Source organism: Melanotaenia boesemani, chromosome 19, assembly GCF_017639745.1.
Source record: "Melanotaenia boesemani isolate fMelBoe1 chromosome 19, fMelBoe1.pri, whole genome shotgun sequence".
Taxonomy (NCBI): Eukaryota; Metazoa; Chordata; class Actinopteri; order Atheriniformes; family Melanotaeniidae; genus Melanotaenia; species Melanotaenia boesemani.
In genome coordinates, this window is record NC_055700.1 from 23,876,579 (window position 1) to 23,903,264 (window position 26,686).

The window sequence follows — 26,686 nt, forward strand, 5'->3', positions numbered from 1 at the left end:
AGTCAACTCGTAAAGTCTCTCCAGTCTGTGTTCAGACGTTCAGGCTGATACTGTTAACAAAGGAAAAAAGATGTTATATCTGAGGAGCTCAGCCCTCCTTCTGCTGTTGACTCTGCAGTGGGGTAAGAAAACATTATAACACTGTTTATTATAACATATTATAACACGCTAAAAAATGCTTTATTTTTGGTATTATTCTAATCATAAAGAGAAGTTATGGGTTAAATTTTACCTGGCTCCAGATATCTAGAAAAAAACTATTTTAGTAAAATTTTAGTTCTTGGCCTCCTCCCCCCCCGTAAAATTTTACCTGCTGGATACATCTAATGTTTTTCAAGGTCAAGGATAATTCTTGATATGTGTATATGTGCATTACATCTTGTCTACCTTTTCTTGTATGAACCACGGATAATAATTTCCATGCCAAATTTAGAAGTAAATTAAGAAAGGATTTTATAGAGAGAATGTGTATTAACTTAATTTCATAAATAGATGTATATAGATTTACAGTACAGTGCAGTGTTTTAGTACATTCTGCTCCACATTTAACCTAAAAATAAAAACCTATAATATTAATATGAATACAACAAAATGTGTTGTTTTAAAAAGCATGCTTTTTAAACCTCCTAAGACTTAGCCACATTTGTGTTTGTCTGCACCATAATATAAATTCTTTATAACTGAAACTTGGTGTACACAAATGTGGATACTTTGATAGTGTCAGAAAAGCTTTTTTTATTTTAAATTAAATTTATATTTAGTCAAAGTAAAGCTCAGGTCTCAGGGGATTAAAAGATTGTCTTCTATTTTTTTGCACTATGGTCTTGAATTTTATTGGAGGGAAGGAGATTGTGCTTCGGGAGTGTGGAAATATCCGTTGCCAAATGCCATGTCTAATTTCCAGCTGTTTGGCCTTTACAGCAAAATGTCTTGAGTGTTAATCAGAGACCTTTGGCTGGATGGATGACATTTGGCTGGCGTTAACCTGATTATTTCTGTCTGGCCTTTGAGCCTGTTGGTGTAAGTTGGGCCATAAATCTTTGACAGTAATGTGTCCTGATAGTAGAGTTTGGGGCAAAGTCATCTGTGGGGTTTTTGCAGTGTGAAATTCAAATAGAAGCAAAGAAGAAAAATATCTTCTTTAGTTCTACTAGTTCTCTTTCTTTTAATGGAAATATATGTTTTACAGCACTGCAAATGGCTGAAGTTCATCGGGATGTTTGTTTCAAAGCTGAGCATTTTTAAGGCTGACTGTTTTTACCTTTGAATACAGCAGTTTAAAATAAATGTCTAGTCAAGGTCCACCCATGCTCTTATTCTGGGATTCTTGGCCAGATCCTTGCAATGATCAGTAGACAGAATTCGCTCAGTAGTCTGCATCTTTATCTTATTACAGCTGCTGGTTCTCTGGCTCCTCTGTGTCAGACGCCTGAAAGCGAATGTGATTTTATCTGTGACTGTTCAGACTGCAGTGATGAGCAAAATTGTGGTAAGTTAAAGATATTTATCAATTATTGGTAAAACCTCTCTGTTCAGATCTGCTTGCATGGTTAAGTGATGCAGACAGCTGACTATTGTTTCATTTAAACTTTTCAAGGTTATAAAGAAAAAACGTTTGAGTGCGACTTTGAAGATGCAGGAATGTGTGGATGGACTAACCAGTCTACAAGTGAAGCATACACCTGGGAGAGAACTCAGAGAGGGAACACGTTGCCCGACAGTGGGCCATCTTCAGACTACACCACCGGCACAGCTAAAGGTATGGTATAGTGTTACAGGCACTGCAAGCTCTTATTGTTCTCTTTGTTAATGCCAAACAGACAATAATTGCAGGTTTAAAATAAGTAGACAAGAAGCTAAAAGGACTTCTGTAGCCAAATGGAAAATACAAAAAAAATCCTTTAAAAGTCATGCATTCTGAAAAAGATCAATTTTTATTTGTTAGTGTTAGCATCTTTCCTTGCATGTTCTCCAATCCAGTTACAAACATTTTTAATTCAACATGAAGACTTTGCAGCTTAATTCCTTACTTTCCATCATCAGCGTTTGGTTTTATTTGACTATTTAGAGTATGTTGTGTAGATTTAAAATATGCAGACCGAGTGACATTATTGATGTAGGATTGGAATGAAAGCGTACTGTTAAGCATGACACCCAAGCTCTAAATCTGAGGGACAGGGAAATGGAAGTGTTCCCATTTGTGATGAAAAGGTTAGTTCATGAAGACAGTAGGTGAGAGAGGAAGGTGAAAAGATGGAATTGAGTTTACTGGAATGATAGAGGTGGGTGACATCTGTATAACAGTGTAAATCTACATTTACAGAAAATTTCGTCAAAGGCAAAAAGATAGATAACAAAAAGAAAGGGCCTCAGGACAGTTCCCTGGGACACACCAGTGGTAACAGGAGAAGGCTGAGAAGTGAAAGATTTGAATTGGATGAACTACAGCCTGAAGAGGAAAAATTTAACCCAAAACAGTCGAAACAGTAAAGTGGTGAAACAACAGACAGGGAACAGAAGTCATGCAGAGGTCAAACGGTGCCGTGACACAGACACAAGATCTGCACCTGCAAACCATGTAATAACATGTAATAAAATAAACTACAAATGGTGGTGGTAGGGGACTTATACCATGGTAGAAATACATCATGTACAACATGCTCTTTGCCTGATCCTCCAAGAGGAAGAAGAGGCTGATAGTGATTTGGAGGAGGATGTGTAAGAGTATAGACAACATGGAAGAAAAAGAAAACTGTGTTCTTTGTTGGTCTTCGCACAAGAAGTCAACACAAGGGGACAAAGGAGATGTAAACACGGAACATTAAATAATAAGCATTTTATTATTTATTGTTTTGTGTTTAAGTGATACATGTTAAATTAATATTGATAATCATGCCGTGGGGTTAAGCTTAACTGGTTGAACCGCTGCCTCCTGTGTGGAGGCTACAGCTCTTCGACAAGGTGCGTGGTTCCACCTGAGGCCCTTTGGTGCACATCTAGCCCCCTTTCTGACCCCTTTTTCTGTCAACTAACTGTAAAAGAAAGACCACTAGAGCCAAGAAAATGAAAAAAAATATATCATTTTGATTTCTTATGATACAGCAGTGAAAACTGTTTAATGATTGTAATAAGTAAACATGGTCATATTCTAAATTCTAACTTTTCTAAACTAAACCAAAAGTCCATGCCATTATTAAATTAAATTAGGTAAAATATGTACGTATAAGTTTTATAGCTTTTGTGTTTTTATGGAAAACAGGGCATGATATTATGTAATAGTGTATGTTTTTCTCCAAAACCAAGTGTTGTAAAACCTAAAAAATAAATGTGTCCTGCCCTTTGAAACATTTATAAAGATTTAATCATGCATATGACTGTGTGACAAAAGCTGTTTAGACATTCTAAATAGATCTGTAGTTCAAAATTTGGTATAAACACTTATTAGGAAGGAAAGACACAAAATGAAGGTACAAAACATAAACAGTATTTAAGGGTTAAACGACTCTAAAGGGATACATACTAGATATAAAATGAATTTTATTTTATATAAAGTACAGATATTCAACTACTTCCCCAAAGCCAGCTGACTATAAAGGTAGCAAAAAGCTGGTATAAAAGAGAACCAAGTTCGTTTTTTATTTATTCTTTAGTTATTTTTCCTCAATAATTTGTACTTAAACAATCTAATTTCCTTCTGCAGATTAACTCAACTGAATTAATTTAGAGAAAGTGGAGACCAAAATCAGAGTTTGATGTAGCTAATAACACAAAGGATACTGTTACTGTAATATCTGCATGTAACTATGCATAGTGTGCACACAAAAGATGTATTAATATATGCCTTTAGATGCCAATGTTTCCCAAAATTTTGTAAAATTAATTACATACTTTGGCCCTGCTGGACTGGATCAAAGTCAAAAGTCAAAGTCAGCTTTATTGTCAGTTTCTTTCACATGTACAAGACATACAAAGGCATCAAAATTACGTTTCCCACTATCCCACAAGACAGGACATTTAAACACTGAAGTAACCATCAAAATAAAAAGTGCACAGACACAACAAATATCTGACATAACACTGACTGATAATAAATAAAGTACAAAGATTTAATGCATATACTAATCTTGAGGCTAACTTTAACAGTTAGGGGTTTACAGTTTTTTATTTGAAAGTAGCAGCAAAGTTGTATATATAAGTTGTAAGTTCTATATACAAGCAAAGAGTTGTCTGTATATACAGACTGAGATAAAACAGCACCCTGCACTGAGCTGCAGTGTTAATAACTTAAAACATTTATTATTGCTCCACACATAGGTTGGTTCATGGCAGTGAGTGAAGTGAAGGCGGAGTCTCTCCATGCAGCCTTAGTCTCTCCAGAGATGCAACAGTCTTCACCAACGTGCCGCCTGCGCCTCAGATATTTCCTGTGGGACTCAGGTAACGGCACAATAGAAACAGCCTACTCAAAGACAGGATTTTTTTTTTTTTTGTCTTTACACAAAACCATGCTGCTACATTTACTGCTACATTAACTACAGGTCACACCGGTCTGGGCTCTGCACCTCTGTGGATGTCCATCCTTCATCAGGACTCTCAGGAGGCTGTAGTATGGCGGCCTGAGGCCTCCAGCATCCGTGGCTGGAGGGAAGCCACCATCTTTCTGGGCCGCATTCCTTCAAGCTTTCAAATCCGTCTTCACTCACAGCGCTCAGAGGGACAAAGAGCAGATGTGGCCATAGACCAGCTGGAGTTTCTGGACTGTGCTTTGCCCTGTGAGTCCATCTTCATTTTATTGCATCATCTGTCTCATAAGCATAACAAATGAATTTACAGAACAAATTATGATTACTTTGATATCTTTCTTTTCCTCCTTACATTATCAGTACCACTCCCTGAGCAAGAGTGTCTGGCAGGGATGGTGAAGTGTACACGTGGGGGCTGCGTGGAGCAGCGGCAGGTCTGTGATGGCAGCGATGACTGTGGCGATGGGTCTGATGAGGAGCGCTGCGGTAAAAAATCACACATGATCTTATTCGTGACCCCAACTCTACATTTAATAGGAATCTGTTGAAAGATGTAAAACATATGATACTCAAATAAAATTTCCTTGGCCTACAATGGTAATTATACTGGACATAATAGCAGTTTTTTCTTGAAATAGAACTGTATTTCTTTTTTCATGTGGTCAGAGAATGAGACATTCATTTAGTTATGTAGCTGCTGATGAGATTATCAGACAATGTGGGTTTTTGTTGTGTCTCCAGACGGATATCACCATTGTGACTTTGAGGATGACCTGTGTGACTGGGACCTCAGGTCATTTTCTAACCTAAAATGGAACAGAACAAATCAGGAGCAAATCTCCCAAACAGAGCCTCTGAAAGGTCCAGGCAGAGATCACTCCAACAACACTGCATCAGGTATCATCTTCAGAAATATAACAGCACACTTGCAGATGGAAGCAGGCTATTCAGACTGGTGGTCAGCCAGTCTCCCTATGATTTTCTAAATCTTTTAGGAATATCCACATTAATAAATAATAAGAAGAAGAACAAATTTAAATAATCAGAAAATTATCATGGCAGGTCACTTCCTGTATGTCACTGTCCCGGATGAGGGTCTCTCAGATGACTGGGCAGCTTTCCAAAGCCGGTCACTTGAACCCACCAATAGTTCACATCCTTGCAAGGTGAGCTGCAAAATTATCATTATTATTATTATTATTATTATTATTATTATTATTATTATTATTATTTTTTTTTTTTTTTTTTTTTTTTTTTTTAGAGACATTTTTGCTTTTACTCTTTACAATATGGTAAGTTTAACAACAAGAACAAAAAACACATGACAAAATGATTAAACTGAGAACTGAAGCACAAGTTTTGTTTTATTTTATTTTATTTTATTTTATTTCCAATTATTTTATATTTAATATTATTTTATATTTCTAAATATTTTATTTATTTATTCACTCATTCATCGTAGATGGTGATGTACACGCACCAGTTTGGGCCGAGGTCCGGTGGTTTGACGGTGTTGGTGGTAGATCATCAAATCACCCCCGTGTGGGAAAGAGGTGGAGCCCTGGGTGACCTCTGGGTGAAGGCAGAGGTCGAGATTGTAGCCGACTCAGTTTTCCAGGCAAGTTCTTCTCACAGCCTCATAAAAATACTTGTTTAAGAAAACCTACCAAGCCACACGTTTCTTCAGGTGAATCATGTACTGTAAATATTAGGACTAAAGACAGACAGTACGAATTATTCAGACAAATAACCAAAACAATATGATGTTTATGGTGAATGATAATGCTTATTGTTGACAGAATATGATTAATGTTTTAGAACAAACATGCAAGACAAATGAGATGACACAAATTTTCACATAGTGCTGGCAGAGGACAGTTTAACTTATACAGAGTAAAGTCAGCAATTAGTACTTTTGATATGTAGATTTTCCTTCTGTAGATGTGAACAGGCACTAGTGTATATGACTAACTATGTGAACTGATGTATTCAGATATACCATGAGAAAATAATGTATTGCAGTGGGAAAATAGGCTTTTTTTTTATTTAAATAAAAATAGAGCTGCCTTATTCCAGAATTGGAGGACAATTTGAGTATAATACCTTTGGGGAAAAAAAGCTTTTTATATAAGTATTTTTTGAATATAGAACATAGAAAGAGGAAAAATATGAGATGTGCAGTTTGTAATGGGTTGATGTCCAACATTGTGTAGATGTAAACAGCTCTGACTCAATATGGTTTGCTGAAGCACTTCCAATGCATGAAGAGAGTATTTAGGATTGTTCAAGATTGGTTTCAGTTTTACTTAAGCTAAGTACTCAGAGTGGATTCATGTTTGCTTGAGTTACAAAGCATCCAATTTTACTTCAGTTTCTTCAGATTGGTTATCTAATTGAAATCATGCACTTATGCCCAAGTTGATATTATGTGATGAAATCATGCACTTATGACCAAGTTGATATTGTGTGGTGAAATCCTGATCCTGTATTTAAATAAAATTACCAAAAAAAAAAAAAAAAAATTTATATGCACTGCACTAGCACTACATGACAGCACCTGGGTCCAACTGGACTCAAAAGCAGTCTGACTATCACTTAATTATGACGTCCCATCTTGTTTGAATTCATGCTTGTGTTGTTCTTACTCTCAAATGTAAGTCGCTTTGGATAAAAGCGTCTGCTAAATGACTGTAGAATAGAATAGAATAGAATAGAATAGAATAGAATAATTATAGAACTGTGCTTCTTCAGTGGTCCTCAGTACTTGCTGATTGAGCATAAAGACAAAATATCAAAACTAGATGCATCTCAGTTTCCATCCACAACCTACCCAGGGTTAGATCATGTCAGACATTCAGTGTCTGTGGCCGATTTGTTCTGCTACTACTTTTTATGAATACAAAGCAACATTAAATTTTATTTGGGAATTTACAGCATATTATTAGAATGGATGTAATGTTAACAAAATAAGAAAATCTAATCAATATCAGGAAATTTAATATTACTTGGATCTAAATATGAATCTCAGGTATTATAAAATATATTTTATGCTGATCTGTGAGTCTTTTGTGTTTGAAGTGCTATGTTAAAATTACATTAACATTAGTTTACTTCTACTCTGTTGAAATTCCCACAGATCTTGATAATGGCAGCAATCAGAGACTTTGAATATGGAGGTATTGCTGTTGACAGCATCATATTGTCTCCTGGATGCCGTTTGTCAAATGGTATGCTTTTTTTTTTTTTTTTTTTTTTTAATACAAAACAAAGCAATTGCCCCTGTCTAAGAAATGACAAATCAGTAACCTCTCCTGTATCATAACATTCTCCTTTTGAATAGTGAACAATAGCATGGAGGAAATCCCTAAACCTCCGAAGAACCCATGCACTGACCCGGATAAGATGTGTGACTTTCATGTTGACTGTGCAGAAGCAGAGGATGAGAACAAATGTGGTGAGTGTGTCTGTCCTGCTTCAAAGTCAAAAACCAAAGTCAAAAGCAAGTATGTCAAACCCCTTGTGGCAGGCCCAAAAACATGCATCTAAAGTGCTCGGTCTAGTGGGAAAAAATATACAGATGTTGGTCTTAAAAACAGAATATCTGATTTAGCTTGATACTGCTTTTTAAAGAAGCACCTATGAACTTTGGTAGATTTTCTTAGTGAGGTACGCCCAAACAAAGGCTAATTCTGCATCCATCCTGCATCTTGTCTCTTCTCTGAGGTCTCTCTGGCCAGTAAAAGTCAGTCTGGTGTTGACATTTGTCTTAACTCACTTCCTCCGATAATGTCCTCCTGGGGTTTTTTTTTGCTGAATAGGCCATGGTACCTGTTCAAAATGGCCAATGTGTTGATATCTAGGTGCTAGCATGTGATGCCAGCAGCTGTCACATGATCCCTGGGGCTGGTAAAAAAAAAAAAAGAAGAAGCTGTGAAAATGTGATTTTTCAGCCTCAGAATACTGCAGGGCAGCAACGGCTCCAGGAATATAATGAATGTCAGTGTGCCATCAAAATAAGTCAGAAGCATAAAGTTTTATGGTCAGGAACTTACTGTATGTAGTGCTGGTTTAAAGTAGCACTATGTAAATTCTGACCTTAAAAAAGTAACATTCATTATATATATTCCTGCAGCCATCACCACCCTGTGTCACTGAAGTTTTGCTTTATGGCACCACATCACGCGCCAGTCGTTACGGCGCTATGGCTGATTCAGGAAAGAAAGCGAGAAAGTGACTGAGAGTGTGAGATAAGACAAGAACCAACACTGAACTGACTTTTACTGGCTGGGGAGAGCTTTGAAAAGAGACAGGAAAAACAGATGCTGAATAAGCCTTCACTAGGGGGCGCCAAAGTACAAAAATCTGCCAAAATTTAGTAGTGCAGCTTTAACCCTCTGATGCATGAATTATTAAAAAAAGACAATGCCACAATTTTTTCACATGCAATATTTTACTTCTACAAACATGTGCAGTCATGCTGTTCTTTTTTTTTTATCTTATTTGTCTTTTTATTTATTTGATGTATTTTTGGCTGTTCTAGAAAAACATTTATATTTATATATCTGTTGTTATATGACAGCTGTTGCTGTATAATTTTCTTTTCTGTTTTATCACTGAGGCAAACTTGCTATTTACAGTGTGTGTGTGTGTGTGTGTGTGTGTGTGTATGTGTGTGTGTGTGTGTGTGTGTGTGTGTATGTGTGTGTGTGAGAGAGAGAGAGAGAGAGTTGTACTGTATTGCATGACTCACTAATGTCCAGTGAAGTGGCTAATTTGTAAATATACCATCTACACCCATGCATGTACTACTGGAAAACAGCCTTTACTGTAGTTTACTGTATGTAGTGGACAGTATGTATCAAAAACTTAAAAAGAAAATCAAGCTTATTTCTGGTATTAAATTTTGATCAGATTTTTATAGTGTTTTCTTTAACCCATAAGAGCCCGCTATGACATATTTGTCACATGCAGTTTCTGAGACATTTTGCTTCAATTTATGGTATAAACTTTGCTTAAAATCCTGTTGAACACAATCTGATACTTGTCTTCTGGTAATCACATGGTAATAAATGGTAGATACCCCCTCCAAAAAATGTTAATTTTTTGTTAAATTTTGTTAAAGGGCCAAATAAAAACCTCATATTTAAAAAATTGACTTTTCTTGCCATTTGTTCATGGGTCAGGCCTTTATGGGTTAATTTTGAGTGAGATTTCTTGCATCATCTCTCCAGGGGATTTCTCCTACACTAAAGGTAGCTCAGGCTGGACCGACACCAGTACTGGTAGTCAAGGATGGATGCTGCATGAAAACTCCACAACTGAAGGTGCAAACACTTTAATCTATTAATGATTTACTAATAAATAAGGATTACAATAACTTTTTAACGTTTGTCTGTTTCTGTATCTCTTAGAGGTGTACTTGTATGTAGCTGAGGCTCCAGGCCAACAGCTGACAGAGGCCCAGATGAGGACTCCTCTCCTGGGTCCCACTGGTCCGGCCTGTAACATCAGCTTTAATTATATGCTTGCAGGGAGTTCCGATCATATCGGTAACTTATCATCCAAAATGTCCAATGTGTTGTATTTTTTCCAGGACAAACGCACACAGAAATGCTGTCCATGTCTCTGCTTTAGGTGAGCTGTCTGTCAGGGTGATGGACAGCTTGCTGGGCATTGGGCCTAAATTGTGGGAGTTCAGTGGGAGGACGGGAACAGAGCAGGAGGCTTGGCAGCATGCTGATATTCATATTGGAGTCAGAAAATATCGCTTCCAGGTCAGCTGAAGTCTGGGCTTTTCTCCAGTCTTACTTCTTATAAAATCATTATTTTGTATGATAATTTTGTGTTAATGTTTGAATTACTCTTGTTCTGTGAAACTTTGGTGATTGTGCAACTCTCACATCCTAAAATGCTTCTAACCAACTCAAAGAAGATTGCATATCTCTTCACTAAACTCCCACTGGGCATTTTATCAGTTATAGTCGAGTCTTGGATTCAGGAGTAATCTTGGTTATGCAGCACTTGACTCTGTACTCCTGCAAGTATACTGGGGGGTACCTGGAAGTTTTCCAAACCAGTCTTTTTGAAATGAAAGCGTGGTACACATTTCTGCCACCAAACCAGACTGGCTGCCCTGGTCACAGATTCTGTTCACAAACATAACTGTAAAAAGCCAAGGGACGCTTGGTGTTTTCACCCCTTGGCTGTCCTGTTGGCCTGTCGAGCACAGACTGCATGGTCTGGTTGTGTTCTTGAGTCAGGAAAGGGAGGATTAAGTGTAGCCTGACCCAAGAAAATAATGGGCAGATTTTTTTTTAACCAAATTCTTTATTTCTTTAACAAAATGTAAAACAAAACAAAACAATTTGCATGATTTGCAGTTTATTTGATACAACAGAATTTTTGTAATGCAAAAAGTATCCACTAGAGGGCAGAAGACAAACGTCAGATTGTATACAACTGGGTTTTGGGCAAAGTTTGTACCATGAGGTGATGAAATGGGTCTCAGAAACAGTATGTATCAAATATTATTTGCATGGCATTAAAGAGTTAAGTATCTCAGGGCTTTCCTGATGAATGAAAGTAGAAATGGTGTACCATTTTGTCATGTTTAAGAGAGCTAAGCCCAAAGATAAAACTGCTGATTTACCAGTCAGATCATGAACGCTGGGTAGCTATATGAAAAATGATCCCTCTGAATGGTGGCTGGTCTTAGCTTTAGCAATAGGGTGAAGAGTTTAGTTATCTGGAGTAGACTTAAGTGTAGATTTGCAACTCTTCTTCACATCAAAATGAAACAGAATGTCTTCCAGATGCCTGTTTAAGTCAACCAGAGGAGACCTTGGGGCTGACCCAGGACTTATTGGAGAGATTATATTTATCTCTTGACTGGCTTAGAAACACCTCAATGTGCTCCTGGATAATGTCTGATATTATTATTATTTATTTATTATTTTTTTTTAATTTGATGAAGGCTCTTGGACAAAACTGGTTAAAATCTACCTAAAGGTTTCAGGTTGATCTTAACAGAACTTTTCTGTTTTCTTGTTTAATCTTTACCAGCTGATTTTTGAAGCTCAAGCAGAAAAACTTTCTCCACATGCGAGCATCAAAGTGAAGAACGTTCGTTTCATCAGCTGTCACGCTGACTATTTTCAATCATCAGGTGAAGTCCATGACCATTTCTGCATAGTTTAACTTTTAAACACCTTAGAACTTAGAATAAACTTTTTGTTTTTTGGGAACCAGAACTGTCCTGTAACTTTGAGGATGGACTGTGTGGATGGTATCAGGACAACAGTGACAACTTTGACTGGACAGTGCTTAGCGGGTTGGACCACACCATCGGACCTGGTAAGCTCAATTAAAGTCAACATAAATTAAAAAAATTAAATATATATGCCAGTATTATTTTTTTATTATTAAATGTTATTACTTATTTGGTGAAATAAACTCAACCCCACTAATTATTTTATTATGGTGTTTCTAAATTCTGGTCCTTGAGGACCCCTGTCCTGCATGTTTTAGTTCTTTCCAACTCCAGCACACCTGATGCAGATAAATGAACTTGCTCGTCAAGTTCTTTGCAAGCCTACTAATGAGCCATTTATTTGAGTCAGGTATTTCAGGTATGGACACCTCTAAAACCTGCAGGACAGCAGCCCTCAAGGACTGACTTTGAACACCCTTGATTTAGATAGAACAACACTTGTATAACAGATACCATCTATTAAGATTTTCAGGTGTTATTTTCCTGATTTTTGCTCAAAACACAATGTGAAAAGTATAACATGAAGTTGTCCCTATTGCACTTATGACCTCAAAAATTATTTCACACATTCTCTGTGACAAGTCAGGGCTTCATGAAGCCAATCCAGTACCAACACCTGATTTTTTCTTCAGCCTCAAATGTTTAATATATAAATAATTTTTCCCCAAGTATGGCTGGGTGTTAACATTTTTCACTGATTGACAGAGTAATTAATGGAGTAGATTGGCTAAGAATAGCCTATTCCATTGTCATGAGGATTAATGTCCCCAGTATCACAGTATTTCTCCACAGAACCATCCCTTTGTCTGTATGGATTGTGATGGTGTTGCTTTTCTTGTTGCAGCTAATCGCTCATGACATAACTTAAATCTTGTCAGGATTTGCAATAAATAATTGTTTGGTCCAGATTTGACCTTTAAAAAGCTAAGTATCTTTAGACAACAGATATGGCTCCTTATTCTCTCATGCTAAACTTCAGCGCTTTCTACAGTTTCACTTTCTGACCTTACTTTATTCTTTTTCACCTCTCAACACTTCCAATAATTAGGGATAAGCATATCGATATCCTGGTATTGATACTTCAATATCCACCAGTCAAAATATCAGATTTTATGTGAATTTGAAATGCAAAAGCATTATATAAAGTAAATCTAAGAATAATTTTTTTGTGGTTGTATATTTGGGCATGACTGTGACTGCAAAAGAAATTGTATATATCCAGAGTCCATTTTCTCTGGTGATATTAGGCTTAAGTTCAAAACAATTCTATATTATTTGTCTAAAGCATTTAGATATACAGATTTATTTTTATGTCTAGCATTTGTGAATTTCCTCAGCCGTCTCCTCCGATACTAAAACTACTCTGGCAGGTTTATTTTAGGTAAAGCAGACTTGTATCAGTGACAATACTGTTGAATTTTACTGACAAAATTCTTCCTCATCTTTGTGTGGATTTCCAGGTAGAAGCCTTTCTGTGGACATGTGGAATCCCTCCCTCCGTGGGGCATATGGGCGATTGATATCATTTCCACTGTCACCCAGTAATACAGAACACTGCCTCTCCTTCTTCTACAAACTCTACGGACCAAATACAGGTGATCACATATTAATGGAACTGGATACAAATGGCAATGTCTTGATTTGTGTTTTTACATTGTGGGGAAATTTAAATCTTTTCCCAACTAGGTGTTCTGAATGTGAAGCTGACAGATAAGAACGGTTATGAGGTCATCTTGTGGACCCACAGTGGAGCTCACGGCAACATCTGGCATGAAGCCCACTGCCCAGTGCCTCCCCAGCTCACAAGATTTCAGGTTACTACATTCATTTAAGTTTTTGGAGAAATTCTGCCTCCATGTGGTAAAACAAAATATAACAGCAGCTTTGAACATCCACTCAAGGAGAATCTTTATCCTCTAATTACCAAAAAAAAAGGTAAAATGAGTTTTTATCCTCCTTTTAAAGTCACTCTGTTTGAACTCAACAGTTGGTGTTTGAAGCAGTTCGCTCTGGATTTGACGGGCGTGTGGCTATTGATGATGTAACTTTCTTGGCTGGTCCGTGCACCACACCGAGGATGTGTTCCTTTGAAGGCCAGCAGTGTGGGTACAGCAGCTCCGGTAAGGTTAAGTGGCTCCACCGCAGCGGACACAGCAGCCTGATGACTGGACCCAAAACTGATCACACTCTGGAAACTGAACTCGGTCAGAATGTTGTTGGATAGTAGTACTATTTGAATTCATATACAGAAAATTAAGATGGAGAGGACATCATTTTTCTGGTCTGTTTCCAGGTTTCTATATGATGGTTCACACCGGAGCAGACATCCTTCCCCCTGATGCTACATCAGTCCTCACCTCCACCGTTCGCCAGGGAAAAGCCAAAACAGAGTGTGTGCAATTCTGGTATCATATAGGAGGAGAAAATCCTGGTGAGGCTTTACATGTAAAAAAAAAAAAAAAGAACATGGAAAACTACAGTTATGTGAAAACGTTTTAATTTAATGGTTTTACAGGAGACATTAAAAATAATCTGGTTCTTACCTGGGTTTAAGATTAGGGAAATACAATCTCACACACCTAACATGAATCGAGCCTAATTGCTGAAGCAATGTGGGAAAAACTACATATTCCACATTATTTGGTAGTTTCTAGGTTCTCCTACTGCAGCAAAAACTTAAAGTAATTGATTTCTGTATGAGGTTTTTTTTACAACGTTGTTATAGTGCATTGAGGTTTGCAGTACTTTTTTATGCACAGCTCTCTTAAAGTCCTACTAATGCATTTAAATTAGGTTGTGTTCTGGACTTTGACTGGACCACTGTAACATCTTGATTCCTTTATTTTTCAGTAATTGTGTTTTGCTGCTGTGTTTGGAGTCTTGTCATCTTGTCTCTCCAAACAACATTGTTCCTAAAGTCTTATGGTTTGTTTAGATACATCTATGCAAACCTGCACTGCCATGTTCTTTTTTTAGAGATAAGAGGCTTTCTCCTGCAACCCTTCCAAACCTACCATACTTGTTCAGTCTTTTTTCTGATTGTACTGTCATGAACCTTAAGATTTAGCATGCTAACTAAGGCCTAGAGAGTCTGAGACATATGTCTTGGGATATTTTGTACTTATTTTGAACATGACAGTCTGGTGTTGGACTGAAGTTGCTGGGATGTCCACTTCTTGGATAATTGGCTGTCTTTTTCACTGTTTCTCAATTGTAAACAATCTTTCTTACCATAGAATGATGGACTCCAGATAATTTGGAAATTAAATTTTAGGAGATGACCTTCCCAGACTGATGGGCAGCAACAAACTTCCTCTAAGATCATTGCTGAGGTCTTTCCTCCTTGTCGTTGTGTTAACATGTACACGAATGCCCCACACCAGCAAATTGACAGAACATCTGCTCACACTGATGATGATAAACTGATCAAGTACATTTGGTTAGCAACAAGGGTGTACTTATCTGTTCTACATTTTTATTTTTTTCAAATAAATTATGACATAATGCAATATTTTTTGTTGTTTGTTGAGATTGTATTTACATCTTTTTAAAACCACTGCAGATCCTATAAGGAAGATTTATTTTCATTATTTTGTCCTAATATTTAAAACTTTTGAACTGAAAGAGGGAGTACTTACTTTTCACCTGTATGTGTACCTTGCAGGTTCTCTGACAGTGTATATGAAGCCTGTTAAGGGAGAGAGGGTAAAGCTCTTCTCTGATAGCTTGAATCAAGGAGATGTGTGGCGCCATGGCAACGGCAACATCTCCAGCAACCTTTTGGACTGGCAGGTACAGTGTGGAGGCTGGCACAATTATAAAACAATTTCTTTTCACATTCACTTTCATGAAACTATTGTATAAGCTTTGATTTTTAAAAAATAATTATATAAAATATGACTTTAATTAGCATGTTCTGTCTGGAGATACACTTAGTGTTACTCACAGATGTCCAAGCAACCCAAATACTTTTAGATTCTCGTTGTAGAGTCTAATCAAAGCAGCTTTAGAGAGTTGTTACAAATTAACTTTGATAGTATGGATCTCATGTTGGTTATTTAAGCTGATGTTGGTGAAATCTTACTTCACAGTTGGAGTTTGAGGTGATCGGAGCTGGAGGCAAAGATACTCACGTTGCAGTTGATGACATCTTCATTTCAGCTCACCCATGTGAAAGTTTAGGTTTGTATTCATATGAGGTGGGACGTCAGCTTAAATGTTGGATTGTTATTCTAAACTCGTGAAGAATACAATTTACTTCAAATTTCAGATTCCCGTCCAATAAACAACTACACAAAGCATTATATAACATCTTGATCAGTTTTTTTTTTATTTTGTTAAACATCTCAGGTTCCAGGTGCAGCCTGGAGCGAGGGATGTGCAGCTGGAGCAACACTCAAAACGTCAACATGGACAAACTGGACTGGGGCCTTACGAGTTCGGAGATGGAGCGGCACTACCTCATCCCATCTGAGGACCACACTCTGGGCACAGAGAGAGGTGAACCAGAAGACAAACTGCATCAGGACCACTTTGTGATTGTTCATGTAAATAATTACATCCACTTTTCTTCCTCTCAGGCCACTTCCTGTTCCTTCCAAGCAGCAACAGGACAGAAGCCAATCAAAACGCTCAGCTGCTGAGCCCACACCTCCCACCAACTAAAGGCACCTGTCTGAGATTTTGGGCCTATAAACCCGATTCATGTAAGGATAAATATTCAAAATTAAACTTCACACATCTCACATGTATAATCCATCATGCTTTTTTTTTAAATTATGTCCAGCGGACTGCCTGCTGAAGGTGTGGAGGCTCTCAGAAAAGGATCTCCATCAGCTGCTGGTGGTGAGCGAGCTGCGGGCGCCATGGAAACGCTTCGATGTGAACATCACTTCATCTGAGGAGTATAAGGTCAGACACAGAACACGAAACTGTGTTTATACTCTATATACCTCAGCCAAGCTCTGTCTTCTGGACGTCATTGTTCAAAAACATCCCTACCACCATCTGCAACACTGATTGATTGGTTGGTTGGTTGATTGATTGATTGATTGATTGATTGATTGATTGATTGATTGATTGATTGATTGATTGATTGATTGATTGATTGATGTGTTTTATTTCGGACACTGACAAAACACAAAATAAGACATATCCTGTCACATAGAGGAACAACAAAACAAATGTAACAAAAACAAATTAACACAAATAATCAAGCCTTCAAGGTGTTCCATCAGCCCCTTATGCTTCATTTTCTAGTCCTGAAAGGAGTGGGTAGATGAATCCCACCCCCTATCTGTATTCTAATGGGTCAGTCAGTTTATTTGTACAACTCTTCTGTGATCAAAATGCTAAACAAAATAACAATAATGTTAAAGACAACCAATAATTTGCATTGCAAATTGAGTAAAAACATCATCTCATGTTTGTTGTTTATAGATTGTGTTTGAGGGAATTAAAGGAACATCAGGAGTTTTTGCTCTGGATGACATCGAGTACACTGTTGGGATCAGCTGTGCAAATGAAGTCACCGATTTACCAAGTAAGAATGAATATCACAAATTCTCCACTAAATATCACAGCTTGTGTCAGAGAATGTTTTTGATCTTTAAGTTTGGAGTTCATATTTTCAGTTTCTGAAATTTAAAAAAGAAACATCCTGTTTTTATCTGATTTAATTCAATTTAATGCAAAAACTATGCCGTCTTTTTCTGATGTAAGAAAAGAAAAAAAACATTAAAGTTCCATTAAAAATCCTCAAATGATGAAAACAGTAAAAAAATTATTATTTATGGCAATTAAATTCAGACAGAGACTGATAACATCATACAGAAAATTAAATCTTCAAGTTATTACAGTGGGTTGACAGGTTGCTGCACAGTGACGTGCGGTCACCTGTCATGATAAAGAAAAAAAAACATAAAATAAATATTAATATTTTCCACTGATCTGTGTTAAAAATGCCTTTTTAGTATGACTCTAACACGTTTTTGACAGTTTATTAAGTAAAAATCCCCGAATTTGAGTATTTCCTGACCAAATACAATGCAAAAACCCAGGTGAAGGCACGGGCGAGCTGTGCACCCTCTGACTGCGCCACCAAACTGGGTTGCATGACACGTGCCCGTTTCTGTTCCTCAGCATATCGCAAATATGAACTTTACAGAAATATTTGTTATACACCATGACTCTCTACAGTCTGTGTAATGTATTTAATGTATTTGTGAGAGAAACATTCCTGCTTATCGTACAATAAAGTGCAGAGAAAATCAGCAGGTGAGGCAGGCAGTACTCTGCCTCACCTCAAGGGGGCGCACACACCAACACAGTGTGTGAGTGTTGCCAACTTAGCGACCTTTTTTTGTTTGTTTTTTGTTTTTTTTAAGCAACTATCAACAAATCTAGTGATTTTTTCTAGTATTATTGGAGACTTTTGGAGACTGACGTATATGAAGGTAGTTTATTATTTTCAATGAAGAATGGGTGCTGCGCAAAAGCAATCAGAAGAGGCTTCACGCAGCAGCAGCTCCCAGCTGCATTCAGAGCAGGAGATGATCACCTCTGTTTCATGACCAGGCTGAAAAAGAAACATACAAAGCTGCTGCTGGATGATCCCGCGCTGGCTTACCTTCAGATAGTAACGTCTATTAATGAAGAGTGTGGAGGAAAACATTTAGAAAGTTAAAAGTGTTGTGAAATGTTGCATACTCCTAATGAGATACAACCTACACTTAATTAATTTAACCAAAACAAAAGAAAATATTAACCAAAGAATTTGTTTTATTTTTATTAGTTTTGCCTTTTTGAACATTGTTAGCTTGTCTTTTCGTCCATTTTTGCCTTTCCAAAGACATTCCTCTCCATGGCAGCCTTCATTACTATGTATGAATGAATATTGAATTAAGATGCTCTTTTCAGTTCTTACAATTGTAAATAAGCACCTCACCAACCATAAACTTCACCGCACGTCACTGTTGCTGCATCATGGGGTGTTTTTCAAATTCCACACACTGACTGCTTTTTATTGTTAATGTGTTATTCATTTTAGTTTGAATAGATCTCATTTTAAGATCCTCAGAGGAGATTTTTATCCACATACAAAGAGCACTTCCCTGTAGTTACTTAATCAAAATCAAATGCTTTTTTTTCAGAATAAAGTTTTTTAATTGGAAAATCTTTACTTAAAAAGCAACCAAAATGAACAACCGATTTTTTATTGTCTCATCATGCAAAATCAACAAATACATGCTGGACTGCGTTTTTAACTGTGACGTCTACAAATGTTTAATAAATATAGATTATTGATATTGTCATCAAAACATTACTCTACTAAAGCTGAAGACTAAAAGTTTTTTCTCTCCTCTGTAGCTTCACACAAGGGAAGTAACGCAGGAGGCATCGCAGCATCCGTTATCGTGGTCCTGCTGCTGATCGGCACATTGATCGCCCTGCTAATCTACTACCTGAGATCCAAACCAAGAAACAACGCCACATCTCAGTCATTATCTTCCTCAGCTGGTTTCAGTAATGAGACATATGAACCAGGGCTCACAGTGAGTTAAACCAACACCAAACTTTTCCAAAACTCATTTATTGCTGTTTTTCTCATGTCCATGTCCATGAATCATGTCCATTTCAACAGGACCATGTGACTGTTCCTCCGGCACAAAACCATCCAATGGAAACCGGCTTCAATCATGTCTCTGTGAGTTCATACTTTTTAAATTTGGTCTTTTTCTCACATCCTTGAGAAGATTTCCAGAATCTTAAGTAATTATCATTAGAAAAAAACGTGTGACAAAGCTGCACAGTAAAAAGATTCCATCATTGACCACAAGAGGACAGCAAATAAACTTTATCTGACTTTCCTCACACATCCAGCAAAGGAAAAATAATAGGATGCTAATAGCATTAGCTCATGTTCCTATCAAATAAACAGTGTAATTTTTTTTTTTTTTTTTTAGCTAAAAGCCACTGTTAGACACAATATTCACTTTTTAATTTTAGGCTTTAAACTAATGAATTAATCAGGGGAGCTTTGCAGAAAAGTTCCCCCTTTCAATGATAAACTTGCAGTTCTTCTTAAACAGCTTGATGGAAAAATTAAAGTTGCTCTGATGTGTCTTCCTGCAGCTTTCCGATGAGTTCAGAGAGAGGGAGGAGGCGTGACACAGACATACTGGGGTGTCCTGCCACGTAAAGGTGGCTTTGCAAAATTGAGGTGACGCCACAGCAGAAGAACTGCTTGTGTCACCCTGAGATCACACACGCATACACATAAACATGCAACAAAAAATTTAAAAATCCATTCACAGGTCCACAGATCTGGACGAAGCTTTCTAGGGTCTCGGCTCTCAGCCTGTGGATGGTCAGACAGAGGATGCTGCTATGTATCATGGATGGAAATTAGAGTAACTTTGATAACCACATTCTCACAGCAAAACGTGAAGTAGTCAGGCTAACACAGTTTATTTCTTTAGTTCTTTCATGCTACAGGAGATTATATAACATGAACACTTTACCAGTGAAACAGTCGCTAAACAGCAGCTGCATCACATTAAGCGGGTTAGATTGCTGGGTAGTGGAATCACACAGAACCATTAATACAAATGAGAAGAAAACTAAGCACTTTGTTGAATTGATTTGGTGGATTCATATGTGTCATATTCTGTGAGGCAGGGAACTCTGCATCTTGCTGTTATATTTTACATTCCCAGCTGGTATTGGTTTGCTTACATTGTGTCAGAAACCATGGCAACTATTACACAAATAAATGTGTCTTCACCATTTTTGCAGCTTTTCTCCTCATTGTCAAATCTTCATAGTGTCAGGACATTTCCTTCTAAGGTCCTGACCCAAAGAAAGAAAACACAAGTTCTTGTGTTACCACTGGTTTTAGAAATAAAACAATAATTAGTTAATATTAAATTTAGGTTAGGTTGGTTAAGGTTAGTCACATAAAGTGACTTGCATTAAAACAGATACCATAATAACCATGTATCTCATCTTAATATCATTTTCATGGATTTCTGATTGCAGTGTATGCCCCTTGAAACAGAATGCAAAGATTTGCTAAGCTCATAAACCCATATTTAATTCTCAGTCAAACATAAACAATATATCAGATGTTGAAACTGAGTCCTTTTACCATTTATTGAAAATATTAACTTGAATTTGATGGCAGCAACACACCACAAAAAAAGTTGGAACAGAGGTAACAAAAGGCTGAAAATGTAATTAGCACAAATCCAAAACAACTGGAGGATTATTTGACAACTAATTAGCCTAATAAGCAACAGGTCAGTGACTTGACTGGGTATAAAAGGTAAAAGTATTTCAGAACCTCTCAGATGTAAAGTTAGCCAGATGTTCACCAATCTGCTACAAACTGGATCATTAAAATTGTGGAACAGTTTCAGAAAATTTTATATTGTTCCTCAATGTAAATTTGAGAAGACTTTCAAGGTCCCACAGTCTACAGTGTAGAATGTCAAAACATTCAGAGAATCAAGAGGAATCTCTGTGCGCATGGGACAAGGCTGAAGGTCAAAACTAGATGCTCATGATTTTTGGACATTCATGTGGCACAGCATTAAAAACAGGTAACTCAAAATGTTTCGTCCCTTATTGTTACTGAAGTGTTTAACTTTACCCTGTTATTAAAAAAAAATTAATTATGCTCTATTAAATAAGGTTAATGATGGAAATACTAATGTGGGTGTTTTTGTCCATTTCGTTTCATTTGGCCTCACGAACTTCAGTAAATTAGAAATTAGAATATTGAGCAAAACTTCATTCATTTCAGTAATTCTACTTAAAAAGGTCAACTAATATATTACTCATTACATGCAAAAGAAGACATTTCAAGCATTTATTTGTTATAATTTTGCCACTTACAGCTTATGAAAACCCCAAAATTAAAATTTCAGAAAGTTTGAAAATTACGTGAAATCAATACAAAAAAAAAGGATCTTAAATACAGAAATGATGACCATCTGAAGAGTATAGTCATGCACATGAACTCAGTACTTGGTTTTAGCCCCTTTTGCTCCCTCAGTGCGGTGTGGCATGGATGTTATCAGCCTGTAGCACTGCTGGGGTGTAATGGACGATCAATACTGGCTTTCTACTCTTCTGCGTTGCTCAGTCTCGTGTCTCATCTTTCTCTTGGCAATGCTCCATAGATTTTCTGTGGGATTCAGGCCAGGAGCGTTTGCTGACCAATCCAGCACAGTAATTCCTTGGTCATTGAACCAGGTTTTGGTTCTTTTGGCAGTGTGGGCAGGTGCCAAGTCCTACTAGAAGATAAAGTCAGCACCTTCAAAAAGCTTTTCTGCTGAAGGAAGCATGAAGTGCTCTAAAATCTCCTGGTAGACGGTTGTATTGACTCTCGACTTCATTAAGCACAGCGGACCAACACCAGCAGATGACTCCACATCAACACAGACTGTGGAAACTTCACGCTGCACTTTAAGAGTCTTGGATTGTTGTCTCTCCATTCTTCCGCCAGACTCTGGGACCTTGATTTCGAAATGAGATGAAAAATTTGCCTCATCAGAAAAGAGCACTTTGGACCACTGCTCAACAGACCAGTTCACGTTTCCTTTAGCCCAGGTAAGATGCTTCTGATGGTTGACAAGAAGGATACGATATTTGAAGCAAATGTCCAGGATCCATCTGTGTGTGGTAGCTTTCGTAGCACTAACTCCAGCCTCAGCTTATTCCTTGTGAAGCTCCCCCACATTTTTTAAATTGCCTTTTCCTGATGATCCTTCCATATATCAGCCAGCCTGAACCATTGATAGAAGTCAGGATGGATCCATCCTTTCATGTTGTTTCCATCCATTTCTGACCCTACCATCTGCATGTGGAGCTGAAATGGAGACTCATCAGACCCAACAACGTTTTCCATCTTCTATTGTCCAGTTTCGGTGAGTCTGTGTGAATTGTAGCCTCAGTTTTCTGTTCTTAGCTGACAGTTGGTGGTCTGCTGCTGCTGTAGCCCATCTGCTTCAAGGTTGATTGTGCGTTCGGTATGGTATTCCTTAAGCTACACACTGTATTATATGAACTGGCTTGTACAGATATTAGAAACTGAGCTAATTTGGATTTGTTTTAATCTTAAACAACTGGCTTTAGTTGACCATGTTTATAAAGTGCCTTGAGATTACTTTGTTATGAATTGGTACTATATACAAATAAAGCTGAACTGAATTGAATTGAATATTCTGTATAACTTGGTTGGAACCAGTGCTTTTTTGACTACCTATTGCCTTTCTATCATCTACAAACAGTGTGCCCAGTCTCCTCTGACCTCTGACATAAACAAGCCATTTTCATCCAGACAGCTGCTGCTCACTGGATCGTTTCTCTTTTCAGACCATTCTCTGAGATGGTTGTGCCTGCAAATCCCAGTAGATCAGCAGTTTTCTGAAAAACTGAGACCCTTTTTAAATACCTTTTCTTCCTCATTTCGATGCTGAGTTTGAACTTCAGCAAGCCACAGTGACTATGTCTACATGACTAAATGCATTGAGTTGCTGCCACGTAATTGGCTGATTAGCTTTTTGGGTTAACAAGCAACTGAACAAGTGTACCTAATAAAATGGCCAGCGAGTTTCTATCTTCAGGTTAGAAATTTGAGGAATGTCCTTTAAAAGCTGCCAGACTATGAAATGAATATAGTCCTACAGATGTTGCTGGGGATTTGAATTAATCATTCAGCAATAATGTCAGTGATTGCCCCTCATGTCAGTGAATGGATGAAAGACCAAAGCCACGAGGACACACTCATGCGCGTTCCTTTATTGGTAGAAGGGATGATGACATCATGCCCTTAGCAACGGTGGCGTCTCTACGGCAACATCATCCGATGTCCCTCTTATCTGCTGTCTCTGAGGAAGGGTAGAGGGGCGAAAAATCGTGGTTTCACTCAAATGAGTCGATGATTTGGAATAATGGTGCATTGTCATGGATGCAGCGCGAGCGACCAACAGCCATTGGCGTCGCGCGACTTACAGTAAGTGCTTGAAGTTGAAGTGGACACAGGACAACTTGCTGCTGTTTATTGATTATCTGGACCTGTCTTTTGCGCACCAAGACGTCTCTAATCCGGCGGCGCGTGCGCAGCTGAATGGATCCCGCCGTGCTCATCTTCCTGCTGTACGTGATGATCGCGCACGAGCTGGTCTGCGGCTTGATGCAGCACCGCAGACAGAGTGCCAAACCCCGCAAACGTGCCGCCGGACCACTGCTGCGCTCAAGGTGTGTGTAGCTGTCTGCGCGTGCATGCGAGCGGATGAATGGATCATTCAGTGTTTGAATAAAATGTGGTCAATTAAAGTTTGACCTGAATGTGGATTAATTGAGCTTAATTGAACCGTGAAAATTAAATTAGATTATTGCTGTATGTTTTTGACCAAAAGAAAAAATGTAAACTAAAATAAAAAAAAAGAGACCAAAAGATTTGACCATGCAGTCACCATGTTCTCCAGCTCAGATAAACCACCTGTTATCAAATAATTAGGGTTCATCTGGATATAAATGTCCAAAAAAAGTTTAATATTTTCTGTCTAAAACGATTAAACGCATGTTTGATTTAAAAAAAAAGACAATAGATTGTCTTCTGAAAGGGAAAGCAAACTAAATCTGAATGGCAAGCACTTAATAGTGAATGCTTCTTCTGATTGGTTGTGCATTATTTTTACTTTGACCTGTCTCTTCCAAGATATTAATTCACGTTTAGGATTGGGTCAAGGGTCTGCAATGTTTACTAATAAAAGAGCCATTTTTACCACCTTTCCCACCAAATGAACCAGTCACAGAACCTATAACTGAGGATGAAGAAAATTGGTAACATTTTATTGCCTTTTTGTGTCATATAATTACAAGACAGCACTGTCTGTCTAAATTTTTTTCTACATTGCACAAGTGAACACAAGTGATTGAATCTGGAACGGAATCAGTTTTTTTTTAATCGTGATGTTTGTTGTTGGTTCTGTCCTTGACAGTCTTTGCAGACAGACATTTTTCTCTGAAGTCCAAAAATAGATGCACTGACATGTTAAAGAATGATTCTTTTGATCATTCTCCGGTTGTGAAATGCTTTTTGTGTCTTACTATCTCTTAATTTGCCACAAAACCTGAGTTTGGTGTCTTGATCCACTTCTTTGACCCTCCTATTAGCTTCAGATTTTCTAACATCTTTTATCTTTGGGATCAGTTTGACTTCAGTGATTGAAACCTCAAGAAATTTTATATAATTCACCTTTTTACCTAAGTTTATATGTTAAGTACTTCATGTTTGTTTGTTAATAACATCTATTTTGTTGTTTAAGTTACAAGTTATTTATTAGAAATTTTTGATTATCTTTATCATTTGGAATTAAAAAGCTATTTCTGGTATTAACAGCATATTATGTTCAAGGTCAGTTTGACCATAGGGGGAAAAACCCTCAATTTAAAATAAATCATGTCTTCATGCAAACCTAAGTAAGGATTATATAACAGTTCTATATATACAAAAAAGTATATAAAAACAAAATAAAATAAAAAACATTTAAGCATTGCCTTAGGGATTGTTCTAAGCTATGTATGCAAACGTGCATGAGACTGTCCTTTGCAACAGTTATATCAGCTCTTGATGCTCTTGAAAGGCCTTAACTTTTCAGATATTAAGTTTTACCAGATTGTAATCCAGGTCCTCAAATCCTCCATTTTGCACTGTTCTTCCTTATTTCACTCCACATTAAAAAAGCACTTTAGCCACATATTAATGATGTAAGAAAATAACCCCAGGCCAATCCTGAATGCTTCAGACCAGCAAACTGCTGAAACATCTGCTCTTATACAGGTATCAATACTGAGGATGATCAATTGATAAAGTCTGATCAGTAGCACCTGGATGCTAATTCCCATGGAAGCAGTCCTGTGGGAGAACATATTTGGCTTTGCTTACAAGATTATTGTCACATATAAACAGGAAAGGCAGAAAGAAATAGTTTCCATAAAGTTGAAGCACACCCAAAATCAAACTGTAGTAGCACTGAGGTTTCCTATAAAAAAAAAAGAGAACAAAAAATTGTAAGAGGCCACTATCTGCCAGTGTTCTTATGTCCTCTTCCTACCCGAACTTGTGTGGTTTTGGTTTCCTGTTAATCCAGTTGTGCTTCTCCTCAGTGCCCGGGTGTGCCAGGGAGTGTGGGGGACGAGCAGCCTGTCGAGACGGACCAACAGAGGGGAGAGGGACTTGAGGAAAAGCAGCCGCATCGTGAGAAAAGCATAATGAAGAGCTCAGATAGACACTTTGAGTTTGGACATTTGTTGAAGCGTGATCAGACAGTACACTGGTCTGTAGGTCTGATTCCGTTCATCGCAGCTTTGATTCAGCTGCTCTTTTGGGTATTTAAACTGTTTATTTCTATGTTCATAAAGTCTTTGACGTATTCACCTGAAGGGCTTTTTGTCCGGTGTAAAACAGGAAACAGAAGTTCAAACTGCTGATGGGAGAAGCTGAAAAACAACAGAGCATTTTCATGTCAGTCAAATGATGTTATTTTTTTCTATACTTAAATTGTTTTTAGTGTAATACTGTATAAACCCCCAAAAATAACTCATACATGAGTAATAAAGCAAGTTGTAATGGTGAAAGGTGCAACAACATAAAAAGGCTTGATCTTATATGAGTGGAAGGTGGTTTATATGAATCCTTTTTTTCAACATTTTGTGCAGCTGACCACTTATAGTTTAAATATGTGCATAATGAAGATTGTTTGTCAACCTGAAAAGACAAATGAGGCACACTGCAGATCATGCTGATCATATGTGAAGTTTTCAGCTAATAGTATTTTGGAATCACCTTATTCTGCAAAACTACAGTAAATGTATCACAAAA

General features: G+C 37.5%; 1 protein-coding gene across 1 annotated transcript; it reads left to right on the forward strand.

Moving 5' to 3' along the window:
• Positions 1–55: 55 nt before the first annotated feature.
• On the forward strand, positions 56–26,686 carry mamdc4 (MAM domain containing 4). Its single transcript, XM_041969159.1, has 29 exons — positions 56–122; positions 1,397–1,489; positions 1,598–1,759; positions 4,315–4,437; positions 4,539–4,772; positions 4,884–5,009; positions 5,265–5,420; positions 5,586–5,689; positions 5,986–6,141; positions 7,660–7,750; positions 7,864–7,977; positions 9,755–9,847; positions 9,935–10,072; positions 10,158–10,297; positions 11,586–11,688; positions 11,772–11,876; positions 13,254–13,388; positions 13,480–13,607; positions 13,781–13,997; positions 14,087–14,224; positions 15,458–15,585; positions 15,885–15,975; positions 16,144–16,293; positions 16,374–16,499; positions 16,580–16,704; positions 17,233–17,335; positions 19,162–19,346; positions 19,436–19,498; positions 25,972–26,686. Exons 1-29 carry the CDS (start codon positions 71–73, stop codon positions 26,293–26,295), a joined length of 3,903 nt encoding a protein of 1,300 aa, XP_041825093.1. The 5' UTR covers positions 56–70; the 3' UTR covers positions 26,296–26,686.

What these genes read in the sequence shown, in the direction of transcription:
- mamdc4 (XM_041969159.1), top strand. Translation starts at nt 71, where the DNA reads ATGTTATATCTGAGGAGCTCAGCCCTCCTTCTGCTGTTGACTCTGCAG. An exon ending in TCTGGACTGTGCTTTGCCCT is followed by an intron (nt 4,773 to 4,883) that starts GTGAGTCCATCT and finishes TTACATTATCAG; the next exon opens with TACCACTCCCTGAGCAAGAG. An exon ending in CATATGAACCAGGGCTCACA is followed by an intron (nt 19,347 to 19,435) that starts GTGAGTTAAACC and finishes CCATTTCAACAG; the next exon opens with GACCATGTGACTGTTCCTCC.